Source organism: Rhinolophus hipposideros (genome assembly GCF_964194185.1).
Source record: "Rhinolophus hipposideros genome assembly, chromosome: 13".
Classification (NCBI taxonomy): Eukaryota; Metazoa; Chordata; class Mammalia; order Chiroptera; family Rhinolophidae; genus Rhinolophus; species Rhinolophus hipposideros.
In genome coordinates this window covers 2180357-2200902 of record NC_138059.1, presented here as the reverse complement: position 1 = coordinate 2200902, position 20546 = coordinate 2180357, and the positions used below count along the sequence as shown (strand labels likewise).

The following is a 20546-nucleotide window of genomic DNA, read 5'->3' as shown; positions in this document are numbered from 1 at the left end:
AAAATACTCTGCATAACCCCCCAATGAGAACGGCCGTGTGTGAAATGTCGCAGGCCGTGCCCCAGCTCATCTGGCCCACGTTTGCGGGCGCCATGTTGCGGGCACTGTGGTGGATGCCGAGACACACCAGCGGACGACAGGCAGCGAGTCGGTTCCACTCAGCGTCCAGCTTCTGCTCCAGTGCAGAACACGGGCAGGAAACACCAGAAACAAGTCATTCTGCAGTGGGCGGGAAGGAATCGGCGTGTGTACGAGGTGCCCATCAGGAGATGGGGGCAAAGAACTGGGAGCGTGGGGGTACTGTGGAGTCAAGGCCTGGGGGGGTGCTGTGAGCTCAGAGGGGCCAGGCACGTGGGGCCTTCTAGGCCACTGGGAAGACATGTCCTGAGTGGGCCTGGCCGGTGTACGGTCTGGGCTGAGGCGTGTCACCGCTGACCTCCAGCTGAAGAGGAACTCTGCCGTGGTACTGAGAAAGGGCTACAGAGAGGTGACGGCTGCAGGTAGAGGCGGCTTGGACAAGTGTGGGGGCAGTGGAGGTGAGCAAGGGCTGAGATGCTGGCCTGGGTGTGACAGAAGTCGAGTTTAGATTTTTGGCCAGAGAAACGGGAAGACAGAGAGGAAGATGAGATGCCCAGCTCTGGACGTGACAGGCTGAGGTCACCCACGTCACACAGGTGAGGGGGCAGCAGGGTGCCGTGACGGGAGTTCAGGGGGAGACTCAGCGCTGGAGAAGAAATGTGAAAGTTGTCACAATATGGACGGGGTTGAAAGCCACGGGACCAGAGGAAACTGCCCCGGGAGACAGGTCCCAGGATGGCGTCTCCGGGCTCTACAATGAGGTCAGGGAGGAAAAAACACAAGGGGGACTGACAGGGTGGTCCAAGAAAATGTGTTGTCCTGGGAGGCAGATAAGTCCATCTTTTCTTGAACAAGTTCAAGAGAGAGAGCTTAAGAAACACAAGGAATGAGACGCCACGTCAAGCGAACCAAAACAATTCCACAGATGATTCTAATCAGCAGCGTAGGTGCTTGTCTTCTTACTTTATGTTATCTTTTCAGACCATCTATGTGTCTTATGTCATACTGCCTATTTTTGTAAGGTGACTCACACTCTGTTAGAGGCAGAAGAGATGAGGAAGACCAGAGGGAAGGAGAAGAAAGAGGGGAGAAGGCGGGGATGGGCAAAGGTTTACGACAGGCTGGTAGGCGCCTCTCCGCCTGTCTCTGCAGTGGGTCCTGAGAGGGGATGAGAGCGACGGGCAGAGCCTGCAGCCCCAGGGGAAAAAGAGAGGAATCCTGGGGTGCCCCTGTTTCTAGTCTTCCTCTTCCTTCCTGGGCGTCACCACCACACAGCTGTGAGGAGAACGGAGCCACTTGGTCCCTTGGGAGGGTTGTGTGGTCTCACGGTCTTTAGTTTTCTCAGTAGGTCTTGAGCACGTCTGTGCTTTATGGCAATCATGTCCCGGGGCTTATGGGGTGTCTCACTCTGGAGAACAGGTGGCAGGAGGACCTGGGCTGCCCACTCTGGAGGTGACGGGGCAGAGGCTGAAAGGTACGTGGCTGGCAGTGACACGCCCCCTCTGTGACAGGACACTACTTCCGGAGTGACTGAGGGCAGTGTGTAGCTGTGACAAACGGCAGGGGTGGCAGCAGCTTGGTGCCCCAGTGCCCACTGCCCCCCAGCATGGGAGGGGCTGCTGCTCGCCCCACGACCTGGCTGTGAAATGGTGCCCACAGTGAGTGTCCTGCGTGCTGATGAAACCTGAATATGCCACACTTTTCTCAGAAGAGCTGTTTCTACGTAACTATGGGTAGCTGCCCACATAAGCTCTAGCCTCACGCAGAAGAGACTGGCATCGGAAGAGACGTGGGAAGACAAGCTATTACTTGAGACCTTCTCAGTGTTTAACACGCCTGGGTTCAATCCTCAGGCCAAGTCTAGTGTACGTTACCTCCTCCGGTGCCGAAGGACTCAGGCACCACCTCTGGCTGACCCCCACAGTTCTGTCTCCAGTTTCACTTCTCCTTTCAGCCCAGACTCAGAGATCCAACCTACCTAGTCCCTGTCCTGACTAGGATGTGGCAATTATTTTAAACTTGATGTGACCACGACTAAACTCCGGATATCCCACTGTGATAGTTAATTTTATGTCAACCTGACTGGGCCAAGGGGTGCCCAGGTATTTGGTCAAGCATTATTCTGGGTGTTTCTGGATGAATGTGACATGTAAGTTGAGACACTGAGTAAAGCAGATTGCTCTCCCTAATGTGGTGGGCCTTGTCTAATCAGCCGAAGGCCTGAATAACACAACAGGCTGACCCTCCCTGAATAGAAGGGCACTCCTCCTGCCACCTGCCCCTGAGCTCGGACATCGGTTTTTGCCTTCAGATTAGAACACCACCATCAGCTCTGTTGGTTCTCAGGCCTTCAGATTCAGACTGGCCTAACCACACCACCAGCTCTCCTGTGTGTCCAGCCTGCCGACTGCAGATCTCAGGGCTCTCAGCCTCCATAACCACGTGAGCCAATTCCTAATGAATTTCTCTTTCTATACACACACACCTTCTTAGTTGTTCCTGTGGAGAATGCTGACCAACACATCCCCTATCAAACCTGTTTCTTCCTTAGTCTTCTCCATCTCATTAAACAATCCGTACTCATCCAGTTGCTCAAGGTAAACAACCTAGAAGCCATTGTCGATCCTCTGTTTCCCTCATCTCGTACACATCCAACAATTCAGGAGCAAGGCCGATGGCGCCCGCCACAGCACGAATCCCGGGCTGGCCCTGCCCCACTCCACTATTGCTGTAAGCTCACCACCTCCACCCCCAAAGCCACCTCACTCGAGGGCTCCGTTCCCAACAGCAACATGGCTTGTGCCCCTCTGCCACCGAATCCCCACAGGGCACCTCATGGCTCTGTTTACATCCTCTGAAGGCTTCCACGCCCATCCTACTTAGAATAAATGCCCAGCACTTCACCGTGGTCCACAGAGGGACTGAATACTCGAGAAAAAGTCAGCTTGAAGGGTTTTTTCTGAAAACCTTTAAAAGGGACAGATTCAAACATGTCTGGGTAATTCTCCAGATATATTTTTTAAATATTCTTTAAAATACAGGCAACATTTAGGGGGAGAGAGAAGTTTTTCAATGTCCAATGAAAATGCCACTCTAGTGTCTGCTCCATCTGTATAAAAGATGTATGATTAGGTCCTGAATTAATAACAGCTAGTGGACATTAGAAAGTGTTTAACAAATAAATCTAGAGAAGGACTATTCTGGGATACATTAAGAGAAAAACAGATTTCAAAACCAAGTTTAAGGCGAGGATAATGATGATGAGAGAATGCGCCAGTGATCAGTGGGTGCTCAAATAACAGAAAATAAGCCTGATAAACTTCTTAATACAGAAAAATGTGTGCTCGTGAGCCTGTAGATAAACTCCAGGTTTCCTGAGTCAGACTGAAACTCAAAGCTCTGACCCCAAGGCCCCCAGCCCCACACAAGCCCCAGTGTCCGACCTGGCCTCATCTCCTCTCTGCCCACCCCACCCACTGCCCTGCAGCCACGTGGTCTCCCTGGAGCTTCCGTGCCACACTGGGGTCTCTGGACTGGCTGCTTTTTCTGCTTAGCACACAGCTCCCTTCCTTGCTTCAGGTCTCTGCCCTGTGTCACCTGTCAGAGGCCTTCGTGACCACCTCATGGGACCAGTGTCCTGACCTCCTCTCGGAGCACTTACTCTCCACTCACTACTTAGTATCTCTGTTTTTGCCAGTCCCCTGGGCCTCACACAGAATTTAGGTTCAGTGAGACCAGGAATTTTACCTATTTTGTTCATTATTATGTACCCACCACTTAGCTTACGATTAAGAATTAATTGTTGAAAGAATCACTGAATCTCAAATGCAGACACCAATGGTAGGTTCTTGCCCATGAAATCTATGCTGAGTTACATTCTGAGCAAATATTAAGAATCCTTGAAAAAACGGTTGTTTGATCTTCTAGAACACTAAAGAACATGATCTGGAAAAAGGATTTTTAATAGGAGCCCAGAGGAATGAAGATTCCTTTGCATTATAAAATTAGGCTCCCACATTAAACACAAAAGAAACATTCACGTACAACATATATCAGAGAGATATTAAACACAAATGTGAACCCTGGTGCTCTTTGAGGGCATGATTCATTCAATAACTATTCAGTAAACACTGGACAATGGATATTTTAAAATCTGATCTCTTGTATTTTCACAACTAAAATGGATTGCTAATTTTAACAGTGAATGAAGTAAAGAAAAATTAAGAAAACAATCCCACTTATAAATGCATCAAAAAAATTAAAATAGCTAGGAATAAATGTAACCAAGGAGGTAAAATACCTGTACTTGGAAAATTGTAAGATACTGTAGAAAGGAACAGAAAAGCAATCTACAGATTCACTGCAATCCCTATTAAAATACCAATGGCATTTTTTAATAGAACTAGAACAAATAATCCTAAAATTTATATGAAACCACAGAAGACGGTGAATAGCCACAGCAACCTTGACAAAGAAGAACTAAATTGGAGGTATCATACTACCTGATATCAATCTGTACTACAAGGCTGTCATCATCAAAACAGCACAGTATTGGCATAAAAGACACATAAATCAATGGAACAGAACTGAAGTAAACTCGTGCCTATATAGTCAATTAATCTATGACAAAAGAGGCAAGAATATACAGTGGGGAAAGACAGTCTCTTTAATAAATCGTGTTGAAACAACTGGACAGACACATGCAGAAAAATGAAACTAGAGCACTTTCTTACACCACATACAAGAATAAACTCAAAATGGTATCAAGACTTAAATGTAAGGCCTGAAACAATAACACTACTAGAAGAAAATACAGGCAGTAAATTCTCTGACATTGCTCTAATATTTTTTTCTCACAGATCTCCTAGGGCCTGGGAAACAAAAGAAAAAAATAAACAAATGGGACCACGTAAACTAAAAAGTTCACAGCAAAGGAAACCATCAACAAAATGAAAAGAGAGCCTACTGAATGGGAGAAGATATTCGCCAATGATACATCTGATAAGGGGTTAATATCTAAAATATATGCGTATAAAGAACTCAAACACCAAAAACCCAAACACTCCAATTAAAAAATGGGCAGAGGACCTGAATAGACACTTCTCCAAAGAGGACACACAGATGCCCAACAGACATGTGAAAAGATACTCAATGTCACTAATCATCAGGGGAATGCAAATTAAAACCTCAATGAGATACCACCTCACACTCGTCAGAATGGCCATCATCAATAAATCAACAAACAAGTGCTGGCGAGGCTGTGGAGAAAAGGGAACTCTCGTGCACTGTTGGTGGGATTGCAAATTGGTGCAGCCACTATGGAAAACAGTGTGGAGGGTCCTCAAAAAATTAGGAATACAACAACCATATGATCTAGCAATTCGACTTCTGGGTATTTATCTGAAGAAATCCATAACACTGATTTGAAAAGACATCTACACCCCTATGTTTGCTGTAGCATTATTTACAACAGCCAAGATATGGAAGCAAGGAAGGATCCGTCAATAGACGGTTAGATAAATGAGATATGCTACATTTATACAATGGAATATTACCTGGCCATAAGAAAGAATGAAAACTTGCCACTTGAGACAGCATGGATGGACCTAGAGGTATTACGCTAAGTGAAGTCAGATAGAGAAAGACAAACACCATATGATCTCACTTACAGTTAGAATCTAAGAACAAAGTAAACAAACAAACAAAACAGAAACAGATTCATAGACACAGGGAACAAACTGACGGTTGCCAGATGGGAATTTGGGGGCAGGGTGAAAAAGGTGAAGGGATTAAGAAGTACAAATTGGTAGTTACAAAATAGTCCTGGGGATGTAAATGTAAAGTAAAGCACAGGGAACATAGTCAATAATATGCTCATAACTATGTGTCGTGCCAGGGGGGGTACTGGCTAGTCAGGGGGATCACTGTGTCAATTACATACATGTCTAACCACTATGCTGTCCACCTGAAACTACATAATATTGAATGTCAACTGTAACTGAAAAATTAAAATTAAAAAGCAAGCAAATGAAATGAAGTCCGCCAACCCTGCAGGAATCATGGCTGCGTGGTGGAGACCTCAGAATGCTGGCCTATCAGAGCCTGAGAGATGGAAGAAGCCCAGAGATCAGCAGATTCGGCTGCAGTCATTCAGAGGCAAGGAACCTCACCTCCTGACGTCGGCCTCTCAGTCAGGAAGAGCCAGGGCTAAAATTTAGGTCTTCTGATTAAATTTAGATCCAGGGCTGTTTCTACTGCATTTTGTTTCGAAGAGCAGAGTTAAGAGAATTAGGAAGATTAACTATACAGATATAGTAAAAAAACAACTGAAAGAGGAGTTAATGGCTGAAAATATATCATAAATGACACAATTTTATGTAAGTACAAGGGCAAAGGCTTGCGAAACTGAACTTTCAAAAAGTGAACTTCTAATCTATTCAGCTACCTGGTGGCGATTATCCGCTGGCGTTCTTTGTTAGACAAGTAATGATCAGTACATCAGCAGTGGCTGCATAAAGGCCGTGAAAACCTGACATACAGGTGCTGGGGAAAGACCACTTGTAGTTTCCACAGCAGAACATCACTAAACGTCAATCATCTGTGCTCTTCCAGCTGCGTCAGCGTCATCTCCACCTGTCATTATTCTAGTTAAAAAGTTTCTCGAGCAAGTATGTACTATTGTTTTTAAATGTCATTGAAAAATTAATGATCTAATAAAAAAGACACAATAATAAGCGTTGGTGAGGACGTGGAGAAATCAGCACTCTTATACACAGCTGCTAGGAATGCAAATGGTGCAGCTTCTCTAGAAAACGGTATAGCAGTTCATCAAAAAGTTCAACAGTTATGCTGTGACCCAGCCACTCCACTCCTAAACATATACTCAAGAGAGCTGACTATGTACACAGAAAATCTGTACATGACTGCTCATAGCGGCATTATTCATAATAGCCCCAAAGTGGTACCAACCCAAAGAACCATCAACTGAGGAATAGGTGAATAAAAAGTGGTTGACCCACACAACAGAAAAAATAATATTTGCCACTGAAAAGAAATGAAGTACTGTTATATGACACACATGGACCAATCACTAAAGGCCACGTGCTGGTATAATTCCACTTAGATGAAATGTCAAGAACAGGCAAATCTACAGTAAAAGAAGATAGATGAGTGGTTGCCAAAGGCTGGGGGTGGTGGAAGGGTGTGAAATAGGAAGTAGCTGCTAACAGGGGTTTCTTTTGGGGGTACAGGAAGTGTTCTAAAATTGACAACTCCATGAATGTACTAAAAAAACCACTAAATGGCACACATTAAGAGTGGATGTTATAATATATGAATTGTATCTCTATGAAGCTATTAAAGAAATTTAAAAATTCACTGATCTCTCTTGGAGGGCAATTTGGGGCAAATCAATGTTCTTTTCTCGAAAACGCAGGTAAGTGGGAGTCCTGGCTAAGCTGACGTTATTCCTTCATTTGTTAATGCCACCTGATAGGACAATCATCTATGGAATCTCTTCCTGATGGCAGAGGCTGAAGGAGTAAAACGAAGGAAACCAGGCCCAGCCCTCTAGGAGATAATTTTGCCATTTTTTTTGATTTCGGAACATCTCAAATCAGTTGACAGACACGATGAGCTTAAAAAAGACAGCTGTGAATACCTCAAAGAGCAAAGGGCTTAGGAAGACAAACAAGAGGCAATGCGAACTTAACGGTGAAAAGCGGCCCAGCCGTTTGGACTTACTGGGCTCACATAAACGCCTTGGTGGACGTCTCCAAACTGGCCCTCTCCAATACACCGCCCAAGTTCTATTCTTTCTCTCTGAATCTCGTAATCCCTGGCTGCAAAACAGAATCCACATGTCAAGAAATACTTACGAACAAGCTCGCTAGTGCAGAAACAACACTTGGCACATTTCATTTTATTATCATCCACAAGTAAAAGTTTCATCAGTGGCCTGTCTTTCCAGACAACACTTTAAATGCAGTGGAATTCTCTTAAACAGCATGTTAAAGGAGTTTACGTTAAGCGCTATGGCGTTGGGTGAACCAAAGCGATGAGTTCTAGTAAAGGCAGATTTTTTGGATAGTTTTTAATGTCTGCCTTAGTTTACATCTATTTGATAGTTTTCTAAATAATTTCTCCAAATAATAAAGTATATGCTTAATTAATGAGCACTATTAGTCCAGGTATTAATATATGCAAGCTAAAAAACAGTTATTTAAAGCAATTATTTTACAAATAACTAAAGTTTGTAAATGTGTAGGCAACACAAATTGTGTCATGAGTAACTGTACATCCTAAAAGTTTAAGAGTGTCCCACTTTACTCTAACCTTATCGCGATATTATTCATGGAGCTAAAAGAGTTTAAAGAGGAAGCTTCTAAAAACTAGTTTCAAAATGAGATGACTTGTGATCAGGTTGAGCACATGACATAAATTATGACTATTTTATACTTTTGAGAGCATTTGCTTCAAATTAATATGTAGATTGTTGACTTACATCTACAAAACCAATTATTTACAGGCACATGGAAAGTTGAGGCACATGGAAAGAAAATAGCCACTGGGAACCGAGGAGCTTGGTTCTAATCCAATTAACTACTCGGTCCGGATTTTGACTTATTCCAGTCAGGAACACTGTCCCACAGCCCATGCTGCACGCATCCCGTTAGTGTGATTGTCCAGAGTAAAATGATGGCCAAATAGCTTACAACTTTCTCCTCGGTTTATCAAACTATATAGCATGTAGAAAATTCAACCCAAATTTTAGATGGTATTTTCCTCTTTAAAATCACTTTAGCTAGTAGTTCCATTGACTTCACAGCATGAGTAAACCAATGAAAAATATTTTAAAAATAAAAGGTAACTGAAAATGGAAACATCCGTATCATTCCACAGGTTGCAATTGCAAGCAAATGCAGTTATTTTAAAAGAATCCTGTTACCTTCATCTATTCCATAGCTTTCTGTATTGCAATTAAGAGAGAAAAAAATTGGAAGACCTTGCTTAGAAATAACTAATAGCAGTTAGGTTAACAACAACAAACTCGGAGAGTACATTTCAATAATATTTACTTTGTTAAATATTTTAACACAAATATGATTTAAAAAGAGGACTAGATACAAGTAAGAAAGCTATATCTCCGCAAGATAACTTGACGTAATATAAACCACGCTTTAAGGTTCTCGCTCATTAATTCCTATATGATAACTCTTTTTTGTGGGGTCTGCATACGAGATAGCCATGTTGCACATTTACTACTCACCTCTGAACAATAAACATACAAATAAAATTTTGGCTTTTCTCCAGGAATGTAAAAATGACTGAATGGCTAACCAAAAATTCCAACGTAAATGGAAACATTTTCCAAATTGCTACTGCAAGTCAAAAATGTGCCCACTGAAGTCTTGGCTGTTACCTCTGTTTCGAATGGCTCTCTGATATAGAAGCTCTAGAAAGAGTCCCCTTATGCACGCCTGAGAGAGGCGGTTGTGTGTTTCTCCTTGTTTCGGTAACATCTCCGCAACATATATAGTAAATGTAGATTTGAGCATCTTTGGGAAGAGTTATACAACAGGGCATCCCTATTACAAACATGTACAGCTTTACTGACAGCAGGGCCTCAGATGTGAATTATTATAGCCTTTAAGGTTGTAAGGTGGACTCATAATCGGGCCTCTTTCAAAGGTAGGTTTACAATTTGTTTTATGTGAGTGAAATGTCAAGGGCATCTCCAATTCAAAATCTGGTACTAAATGCTCCAACTCGAAATCCAGGCTTCCAGTTCTCCTCAACCAACAAGCAGCACAGTGGAGAGAAACAGCGCTGACATTTCTGGAAACTCCTTAAGGGGTCTCCCTCTCCCCCACACCTCCCACCCCGAGCTGTACAGACTGGTTGTGGGGAGCTTTTGATAACTGGTTCGTCAAGGACTGTAAAGAATAGTATTTCAGAGGCGAAACACAATTCACTGAATATACACAGTTAAAGAATCGAACATAGATGTACGCATTTAACTTGAAATAATACTTTCTACACAGAGGAAACACTCTAATCAATAAAGCTTGTGTTACCACAGAGCCAGGAAGCAAGAGGACAAAACGCCCATCACTACACTGAGTCACCATAGATATCTGAGTTTCAGGCACATAAAACACAGAATTCTGAAAGTTGAAGAGTATTTCTGCTATGCATTTGACAAGGTATTAAAATTAGCTCTAAATGGACAATAAACATGTAAAACTTTGAAAGGTGAGACATGTAAAAGTTAAATGCCTGTCACATCTGGAGAACAAAACCAGCCGTCTACTTACTTGAGGGTATAGTGTAAGTATCTTCTTCGTCTATAATCTCCGCATAGTCGTCTGTCTCTGTAGGAAAGGAAAGGGTATGTTGGAAGAGGTTAAATGTCTGACCTCCTGGCCTTGAATATAATTTGAAAGGCAAAATGGTCTGCCTAAATCCCCTACTATGCTGTCATCTTCTTAAAACACTAGTACTCAATTTTTGCTCACACATGAGTCATTTATGGAAATAAAAGTGACATCATGCACCAGTGTGTTAGAAAACACAAGCTTGTTTCTCAGAGGGCAAACAGCTAACACAGAAAGCCCTTGTGAAAAACAGAAAGACGTGAAACCACCATGTATAGGGTTCAAATCCGCCTATCTGTGCTGCCTGCCCAACGCTCCCTCGACTGCACCAAACACGTGTTGAAAACCACAGCGTGTCTATTGGGATGTCTCCAACCGAGACCGGTATCTCCAAACACAGTGTCTCACGTGATTCATGATTAGACTCTATAGGGTAACACGAATGTTCTTCGGAAAACAAAAACAGGAGCCCGATTTTTGAGATTACTGGACTAACTCATTTCATTGGTTCAGAGTGAAAGCAACCCAAGAATTTAGCTCTTGTAACTTTTTCACTCAGATACTTGAAGAGCATACATTAATGTCAAAGGGTGAAAGGCCAACCAAAAAGAATAAAATGAGAACGAACAGCATATTCAAGTGAGTTCTCTTCTGAGAGAAGGCCAAGGGTTCCAGTGTTTCCATTTCTTCCTTTCAGTGATACAGTAACGTAAAAATCCACCACAGGACAGAAGGGTTACTGCTGATTTATTTCCCCACCCACCCACCCCGACTGCTTGCTTTTGCTCGTTTGACTGAGATGTGATGACATGTAACACTGTATTGATTTGAGGTGGACAACATAACGATTTGATATGTAGATATTGCAAGATGACCACCACAGCAAATCCAGTTAACACCTATCACTGATATTTTGGGGGCAGATGACATGGTTGTGTTTAAAAGGGAGTCCCCTCCTTCTAAGACACACATATGAAAATATTTACAGGTGGGATGGTATGATGCTCGCTGCTAAGTAATTTAGGGTGAGGAGACCAAGAAAACATGAGTGTCATGAGTTGGTAATTGCTGAAACTTGGAGATGGGGTTCATTATACTAGCTTCCCTTTTTAATGCCTACATGTTTCCTAATAAAAAGTTTTTTAAAAGTCCACCACCATATTAATGGGAGAAAAATCCATGTGAAGGAATCCACCACTCACTTGGGTAATGATCCCGCGGAAACATCTGGAAAGAGGGAAACCTTTAGTTGCTGCACGTGTAAGGATTTAAGCTGCTGAGCCAGGAAAGGCGTGGAGGTCCTTTCTGAATCATCATTTAAAGAGAGCTCTACTTTGATAACTTGATCTGGCAGCCACTGTAAACCCCCGAGAAACTAAAAACTCAAAGTTCTTTCTTCTGTGATGCCATTATTACTTCGTTCAGATATTAGATTATAGGAACCAAAGAAAACACAGGCGTGTATATAGTTCACGCTCTCTAGGATGTCAATCCTTCCTCCCAGTACTATGGCAATAACTGAGATCAAACCTAAGAGCTCCTGGGAGAATTCCTTTCTTCATTTGTAATCATCATTTACAATGATTAAAGGTAAAAATGTTTTCAGCTGGCAGACTGTAAAGTCAATGAATTAACTCTCTTTAAGACACTGAGCAAATATAAACTGTTTGTAGGTCCAATGTACCAGGTGGACAATCTTACAGGTTTATAAATGATTAAAGGAAAACATCGAATCTTCCCCAAACCTTACAGTCTTTCATTTCTCTATGTCTCCTAGGCTTTCATGCAGGATGGTTTAACAGAAGACACTGCGAGATGACACGTGGGGACAGAGGGAGCTACTCAGGCACCTGTGAGGAACGGGGCTAAGTGGCAGGTGGGGGCGCAAACGACTCTCACAGCGAAGACCAGTTACTCTCTCTATCACGTAATCTAATAAGCTCAGCTTCGTGCCTGCGGTCACACAAAGCACAGACCTTCGGAGGAAGGGACACCGGCGGACCCTGCGTTGGCAGGACACGGGCTTGAGAGCCGCTCAGCCATCCTCCCTGCTTCCCTCCCAGCTGCTCAGGAACCTGCAGTGGCCGCTGCACTCGGCCCCCAGCTTCACTAAGGAAATGTTCGGGACCAATCCACTGCACAGGCACCGAGGGACCCCACGGCCGTGGGGGTCACTGCCTGCCCCTCCTCAAGCCTCTTTCTCAGGGAGCGGTGTCTGCTGCCCGTGGAGAAGGTACGAGACTGCCCACAGCAAAGCAGTGACTCTTGCGGGGTAAGGGCTCACCACGCGCGACAGCGCCTGCTGGCTCAGGGCGTCCTCTGCTTTCAGGCAGGGTCACCTACTCGGAGACGCCTCCTCAAGCGAACCTGCCCCCCACCCCCTGCCCCCACGCGCCCATTACTCTTCATCACATTGCGTCATTTCTCGTCCTTGGAACCTATCCTTGCCAGCTGCCTGGCAGTCCTTGGTTCCTTGTCCACTGCCTGCCCCGTGCCCAGAACGGGGCCCCCACGGGGGCGGGGCCCTGTGGGTCTTGTTTATCACTACGTTTCTGGCACCCAGGCAGTGCCCGGCACAGAGAAGGCACTCGGCAAGTCCTTGCTGAACAAGAAGAACAAACGCACTGCGGTGACACAGGGAGTGGACGGTGTGTCCCGATGCTGGGAAAGGGAAGCCATGTCACTTCTGCGAGGACGAGTGGTGAAGGCGGGAGCCGCAATGCTCCGGACACAGACCACACATTTGGGGGGGACCTGCTTGGCCTTGGAAGTCACCTCCCTGGTTCTGCCTCGGCTGCGTCCTCAGGTGTAAAATGAGAACACGTGCCCCAGGGGTGTTAGGAGGCTCACACTGCCACACAGGTTCTCCTGCTTCTTCTGAGCTCTGGGGACAGGGAGGGAGCTGGGCTTCCTTCCTGGTCTGACAGCGATGCCTTCCAGGGCGGCCTCTTTATAAAGCCCTCAGTGGAGATACTGACCTCTGCAACACTTTGAAGGAGTCAAGACAAATAGCTAACATGTATCAGGTTAGCACACCAAACTGATTTGGGAAAAATCAAGTTGCATGCACTTTAATTCATGCACAGTCACTGTAAAGAACCTGCAATTCTTCCCTTGGACGCTCTGTGGATTCTATATGAAGCCTTTGGGGAGTATCAAGGCTTTCGGGGGTTATTCACGAGGCCATTTGGGGTGCGGGTGTGTGTACTGAGGGCTAATGGGAGTGGAGAGGTTTTGCTGCCATGAAAGGAGCTCCTGTCGCTCCTGAACTGGTTCTCATGGAGCTACAACCAACACTGCAGAAGGTAACGGACCCCCTGAAGTGCTGCTGGAACCCCCACAGGTGTCTGCAGTGGCAAACTCGCAGCGTTCCTCCAAGGCTTCTGGATGCTGATTTGGTTCCATTCTGTATTTTTCTTTCCTGGCTGTTAGGATTATGGATAGTATGACACTGACAGAAGTATATATACACACTCCAGGGCCTCTGAAAAATTGGAGCCAGGCTAAAACTGCCTGGGCCTCCAAAATAACGGCATGATCCAAGGAAAATAGAAGAAAAAGGGAGACAGGTTCAAAGCTGGGCACAAATGAAGCAGGTAGGTCTGCATCCCCACTTAGTACTGAAGATGGCAGCTATTAATATAGTATTCTTGAGAGTTTGCCCCATGCCAGACCGCTCTGCACAATCCCGTATACTGCCACTTAATCCCTGGGGAATCCGGAGGTGGCACGTTTTCATCACGCCTGTGTCACAGGCAGGACACTGAGGCACCAGAGCGCTCCAGCACACGGCTTTCCACACGCTGATGGGCACCTTTCCTTGTGAGACGTGGACTGTCCCCCAGGGGCATTCTGGGGACACCCCGGCCCCTGGCACAGCTTTGCTGCAGGGCTGCTTGTAGGAAGGCTCACTGGGCCTGTGTACTTGGGAGACAATTTCGGATCCTTGGCCCATGAGTTAAATATTCCAAAAATAAACACCAAAGAAAGGAGACTTCTAAAACCCTGGACAGTGTTATAATTTGAAAGGCTTGGTATCACAATATGTGGTAAAGTAAAAATGACAGGGAGACATGTAAAAAGGACAGAAATGAGGAAAGTACTGAGTTCTCATTTTAAAGCAAGGTGAAAAGAGACGCAGTAAAGTCCCTTCTGAAAACATGGGCACGCACAGAAAGAGCCTGGTGCGCTGGGGTCACTGGGCGGGGGTCATCCTGGAGTCCGGGAGGGACGCTGGGGGACAACGAACACCATCCATTGCTTGGAAATAAAAGAAGCTGCACAAACGCCTTCAGGCTCCACGTGTCTGAAACGTTGGCAACCTGCTGAACTTTCCTGGAGAGGCTGCAGATAATGTGATTCAGTCACACGCCTCCACTGCTCGCCTGGCAGGAAATGGTGCCCTTTTCCCCTGGTGGCACTGGTGTTGGCTTGGACACCTGCGTTCTGTTCCCCGGCCTGGACTCCCCGCCCCTCAGGAAGTGTGGATGAGTCGCCAGTCCCGCAGAGTGACATCTGCAGTGACTGGATGGCTTTGGCAGTTCAGGGGACTCACCAGTTGCACAGCTTCTTATCCAACCTGGGAAACCCAGACTCGCCCTAAACCCTGAAGCCCTGGGAAGCGGTGGGATGAGGTCTTTTCTGGAAGCAAGAAGCACCCCGCCTGCCCTGTGATACTCACTAGCTTATTTAGCTGCGACCAGCCGAGGCGTCGGCCACCTGTCCCCATACAAGGCCAGACAGCGATGTTTCAGACTTTGCTGGTCACACAGTCTGCGCTGAAACCCTTCAGCTCTGCCATCCACAGCACAGTGGGTAAGAGGCCCCGTCAGCGTGTAAACGAAAGGTGTGGCTGTGTTCCAGTGAAACTTTACTACGGACACTGGAATTTGAAGCACATAGGGTTTCGATGCCACAAATACTATTTTTTTGATCCATCCCCAACCATTAAAAGACATCATAATTATTCTTAGCTCAAGGGGCAGTATAACAAGAGGGGGGGACCTTTATGGCCCGTGGACCTGGTTTGCAGACCCCTGACCTAGAGCAAGTAATTAAATGCTTAAGGCTCAGCTTACGCGCCTATAAAATGGGATAATAGCACTTGCCCCATCTGATTTATAGTCCTGGGAAAGTCAAACGTGGGCAAATGCATGGAAATGCTTTCCTTCCATAAATAATGCGGGCGCAGCCGGCTATGCAGACCTCTGTTGAGTCCTTATGCTCAGTAATTCTTGTGACAAGCATGGCGACGTCACAGACGAAGACACAGCAAATGAAGCAGTTTGCTCACGACCACTCACTAGTCAGCCGGTGACAGGATGGGGCAGGGGGAGGCCGGACCTGACAGCTGACCACTCACTCATCGCCCAGCAGCCGCGGGCTGGTCAGTGTCCCCACCTGCATTACGGTGAGGACAATGCCCAGGGGCATCCTGGACGCCTGCCCTGAGAATGAGGACTCACTGCAGATGTGCTCCTACCAAGAGGCAATCTAGAAATGAGCTCGACCCTGCGTGCTGAAGTCTCATGAAGAAGACACGCTTTCCCAAAGTCATGGGGTTACGTGCTTGCTGTGCTCATGAAGCTGAAGTTGCCAATCCCACCACAAAAATGAAAAGGCGACCTTTCAGTTAATTGTGAGGGGGAAAAATGCACCTCCCCCTTGATTTTAGTTTAACAATCTTACTCCTTTCATCTGAAAGAGTATAAAGTTTCATGCAGCCCGTGCACAAAGTAAATGGGAAACGTGAGACACTACACGCGACTTTTCAACGTCCAGTTTATTAAGCGCTACCATCAACTGCCTGAAAAAGCCCCTTCTCGTCACTGCTGACATCTAACTAGCCTGCATTCTTTCCCGCCCACTACCTCACTCCCAAACCAAGGATCACTGGATAGATCCACCACTTGGGAAATCGTGGATGGATCTCTCCCACTTACTGCTTTCAAGCAGGACTAATCTTGCTGAATGAAACTATTTTGACAGTTTTTCTACAGCTCTGAAGGTTTAATAATGAAATCTAGAAAACCCACTATGAACATATAGAACTCAAATTTACCACTCAGATGTGATGAAGAAAATGACAGTTACCCTTTCCACGTCAGAGCCCTAAACGATTTTTAGGAGATCAATTGTTCACACTATCAGTTTTCATACTTGTTCTCTTGGATCAAACCCCATTTTGCCTTTCATTGACTACTGAACTATATTTATATCAATAAATAATTATCTCATATTAGTAACATGAATGTGAAAAGAAATATTACCGTCCCCACTAATTTCATCTGCAGATCCAGGTGGCATGCAAAGAAAGGGGGGGAGTAGGAAGAGAGGGAAGGAGAGAGAGGAAAGGGGAGAGGGGAGAGAGGGAAAACACTATTAAAATGACAAGCAAATCAAAGTGTAAAGAAAACAAAAAATTTTCCCCCCCAAGGTCTAATTCAAAAGATAAAAGAGAGATTGCAGCAGGAAGTGTGCTTACATGATTTAAAGCATTATGCCGAGTTCTAAGCAGTCAACACATTATACAAAGTTACAGAGCAGCACTGTTGAGTTTAAGTCGGTTTCTACCACACTAAGCAAAATTAACTGCATTGCCTCTCACAATTAAATGTCCAAAATGGCTTCTACCCCCTCAGCGGGAATTTGTCCCCTCTTAGAGAAAACAAAAACAGCTGGTCCTGAGTGTGTGCTTAATGATGACCAGGGGCCCAGCCCTGGTGGGGCCCTTCTGGGGAGCCCAGCACACAAGCGTGAGGAGCTGGGTACTCGAAGATCTGAGGACAAGTCAAATTTCCATTTACATTTACGCAGCATTGGAAGAATTTCTGTTCCATCATTACAAATACTCTCTGCTTTTCTAGAACACCCTCTGCTCTACAGCACCCGACAGCTGCCCCGAAGCACAAAAGCAGACCGCAGGTGCTCACTCTGGCCACTCATTCCCCTTCCCTGGGCTGCATGCTGCACCAGGAAACCCACGCGGCAAACACGGGGCCCTGCCGCCTCTGCGGTACCACGTTGAGACCCACTGATGGACCCGGGGTGCTACTTCTTGCCCTGCCATGCATGTAAAATCTGCAAACAGGCCAACAAAGTCTTCTGTCAGCAGGGCAGCCCAAAGACCTGCAGGCGAGCTCTCGCCCCCGTGTGGCTGCCAGGTAGTGGGCAGCACACAGGGATACCAGTAAAGGGGTGCCCTGTGCAGGGCCAGCTACAAGCGTCCGGTTAGACCCGCTCGCGGCCCGGACGCCGAGTTAGTAAGAGCCTGTGCAGGTGTGAGTGCAGTACCGGCAGGAGGAGGGTCGTGGGCACAGAAGACCAGAGGGAGAAAGCGCCTAGCCTTCTTAACCTTATGGCGGCGGGGACTGACTCCTTTACAGAGAGGCAGGAGGAGGAGAGAGAAAAACAGAAACATTATTTCAATTCGAAAGGAAACTACGTTATAAGTTAAGGTATACTATAAAAACAAACACAAAATTGCAATGTTTTATTTGACTACTGATACTATTTCTCACTATGATTGACTTGGGTTTTAAAAAACATATTAACATTTTAAAACGCAATTTCCTCTTTTAACAAAGATTAGCATTAGATACAGAAACTTCTCTCAAGACATAAGGAGAGTCTCCACGGAGCCAAGTGAGGCACAGGTATCTTTACAGGTAACAAATCCGAAACAAAAGGCAACAAGACAAAAAACAAAGACCAATAAATAATTCAAGGAACATCTAACATTCAACCATAAAGACAAAAATGGCAGAAAACTAGCAGATCTTAATTTGTGAAACAGCTTTACGAGCAATTTCCCCAAACCGTCAGCAAAGACACCGACACACAGAGCTAAGGGGACACCTTAAATAAATGACCTGAACAGAAAACCTGGGGATGAGCTTGTCTGGACACAGGCTGCAGAGCGCCTCCCACAGCATCATTTCCACACTCATTCCCCCATTCACGCACTCCAAGCTCATCTGAAAGCCACCTCCGTGGTAGGCAGCTGCTGGGCCGCTAGACACATCCCAGCCCTCTAGGAACTCACTGCACAGAAGAAAACAGAAGCAACAATTACATGTGGGAAGCGCATCAGTGGGCATGACACAGTGAAGTCGAACAACGGACACACAGCAAAGCCCTTTAAGATGCAGTGCATAACGTGTGACAGAGGAGACAGAGGTGGCCTGAAACTTTAACCACAGACCCACAGGGACCGATCAAGACACATCCAGACATGAGGTGTGGGCCGAGGCCGAGCATGGGGCAGAGTCAAGGTGGCACAACTTACGCATGTATCAACGCGTTAGAAGCAGACATGAGAAGAAGCGAAACATAAAATCTGGTGGTATTTTCGGACGGTATCCTGTGATTCCAACAACATTTAAGGCAACATCAAGGGCATCACAAGCGCAGACCAAGTGCATAAGGTACTTTCCTTTCATCTTTAGTTACACGCACAAATAAAGCAACAGACCCTTCTGCCCAGAACTCTCAATCTGTGCCTCTCCTCAGACGTTGGTTTAGTGTTGACAATGTTGAACTTTATCTGAGCCCCGTGTTCCGAAAACGGTCCTTCTGGGAAATTATCCAACCTGGGGTTGTCATGGGAATAACCCTGCCCTCAACAGTGTTAAAGATCCATGAATCCCTAACGCTGCTCAGAAGAGAAAACGCCATAAACAACAACATCTGGCTAAGGAGGCAGCTCGTTGTTTAAGAATTAACAAATGAAGGGAAAGAATAAGGCATTTCTCCTTAGCTGACGAGAGCAAGTTGTCTTTAGAAGTATTCCAGCTAAATAACCGAGGAAGAAATGACAGAATTTGCACGTCACTGTTTTACGACCGCTCATGAAATCCAGGCATGAACATCAGTAGCTGCCGAAGTCATGAGGGAAAACACTCCCGGGAACTCTATAATGCATCACAGGCTGACCAAACCTACACACGGGTCTTACGTCACAGAGAGATAGCCAGGTGTCATGCACGTAACCATGATGTATTCTTGTAAAAAACAAAATTCACGGACCCCGACTCTGATCAGACTTCTCTCGATCCTCACAACTGGCTTCCAGGAAATGCCGGGGCCTGAGAGGAACGCCATCAACACATCACAGAGATGCGATCGGCCAGATCCAGTGTGGGAACAATAGCGTGACACAATTTCTTCAACAAATAAACTGTGATCAGGAAAACAAACAAAAAAAGTCCTACCCTACAGACACAGGAAGAGACAGCAGACGCAGCAAACCAAGTTCAACAAGCAATGCTTATCTGCCTCTTGGACGCTTTAAAACGCCCACTGGGCGACATGTGCTTCTGAAAGGGGGCGGAGCCAGAGATGAGCTACAATTAACTAGTCTTTCTTTACTCTGTGTATGTTTGAAATTTCCCATGATCAAAGGTTTTTAAAAAATGAAACATTCAAAAACATAACAATATCCATTCACTTAAGTTTCTTGCTTGTGAAAGTATCAAATATTTTTGTCCTGACTCATAGATTGATTTTAATAAATTATACAATTATTATGTAGCCACAACATGCTACAGACTGCTGTGTGTGGGGGGGGGGGGTCAAGAAGCTTTGATGTCAAATTCTAGAATTTACACTAAAGTTCCAAGGTTTCAAGCCGTCCTTTAAAATTTCTTTTTTCTGTAAAGGAAATAAATAACAGGGCCTTTTGATATTAGCAATACCTGTTTTTATGTTTAGCAGGATGACACTTGGGCGTCTTGTATTTTAGGAATACAATTTTTAAAGATTACTAAAGTTCATTCATTATTGTGCTAATAATTTTGGCCAGAGGTCTAAGGTTAGGAGCCAAGCACACCCAAACACTGTCAATCGTTAGGCATGTTTTTATAGAGACAGAAATGCACTTTTGCTCCAAGTCTCTCAGCAGCAGTGCGTTGCCCCATACTTTATGGAGGCCACAGGGAAAAGATGGGACTACTCTCCATCTGGAAACAAAATTCACAGGCCGAGGGAACAGACGTGTGTGGCCAGGAAAGAGTCTGTAAAGAAAACATCCTCTTTCAATGTGTGTTATGCTCACTACTGCTCGGCTTTGCCTTTGGGCTCTTCATCATGAGA

At 45.4% G+C, this 20546-nt stretch overlaps 1 protein-coding gene across 26 annotated transcripts in view; it reads right to left on the bottom strand.

The window, feature by feature from the left end:
* Positions 1 to 20546, bottom strand: part of PTK2 (protein tyrosine kinase 2) — a 183208-nt gene that overhangs the window by 50229 nt on the left and 112433 nt on the right. For 7 of the 26 annotated variants that reach the window (XM_081070001.1, XM_081070002.1, XM_081069999.1 and 4 more), the window contains 5 exons: positions 17748 to 17831; positions 16724 to 16741; positions 10395 to 10451; positions 9026 to 9046; positions 7822 to 7919 (listed from right to left, as the gene is read on the bottom strand). In XM_081070001.1, coding sequence (XP_080926127.1) covers positions 7822 to 7919; positions 9026 to 9046; positions 10395 to 10451; positions 16724 to 16741; positions 17748 to 17831 — 278 coding nt within the window. The remainder of the gene's footprint in view (positions 1 to 7821; positions 7920 to 9025; positions 9047 to 10394; positions 10452 to 16723; positions 16742 to 17747; positions 17832 to 20546) is intronic. The other 19 variants (XM_081070012.1, XM_081070011.1, XM_081070013.1 and 16 more) reach the window with 5 other exon arrangements.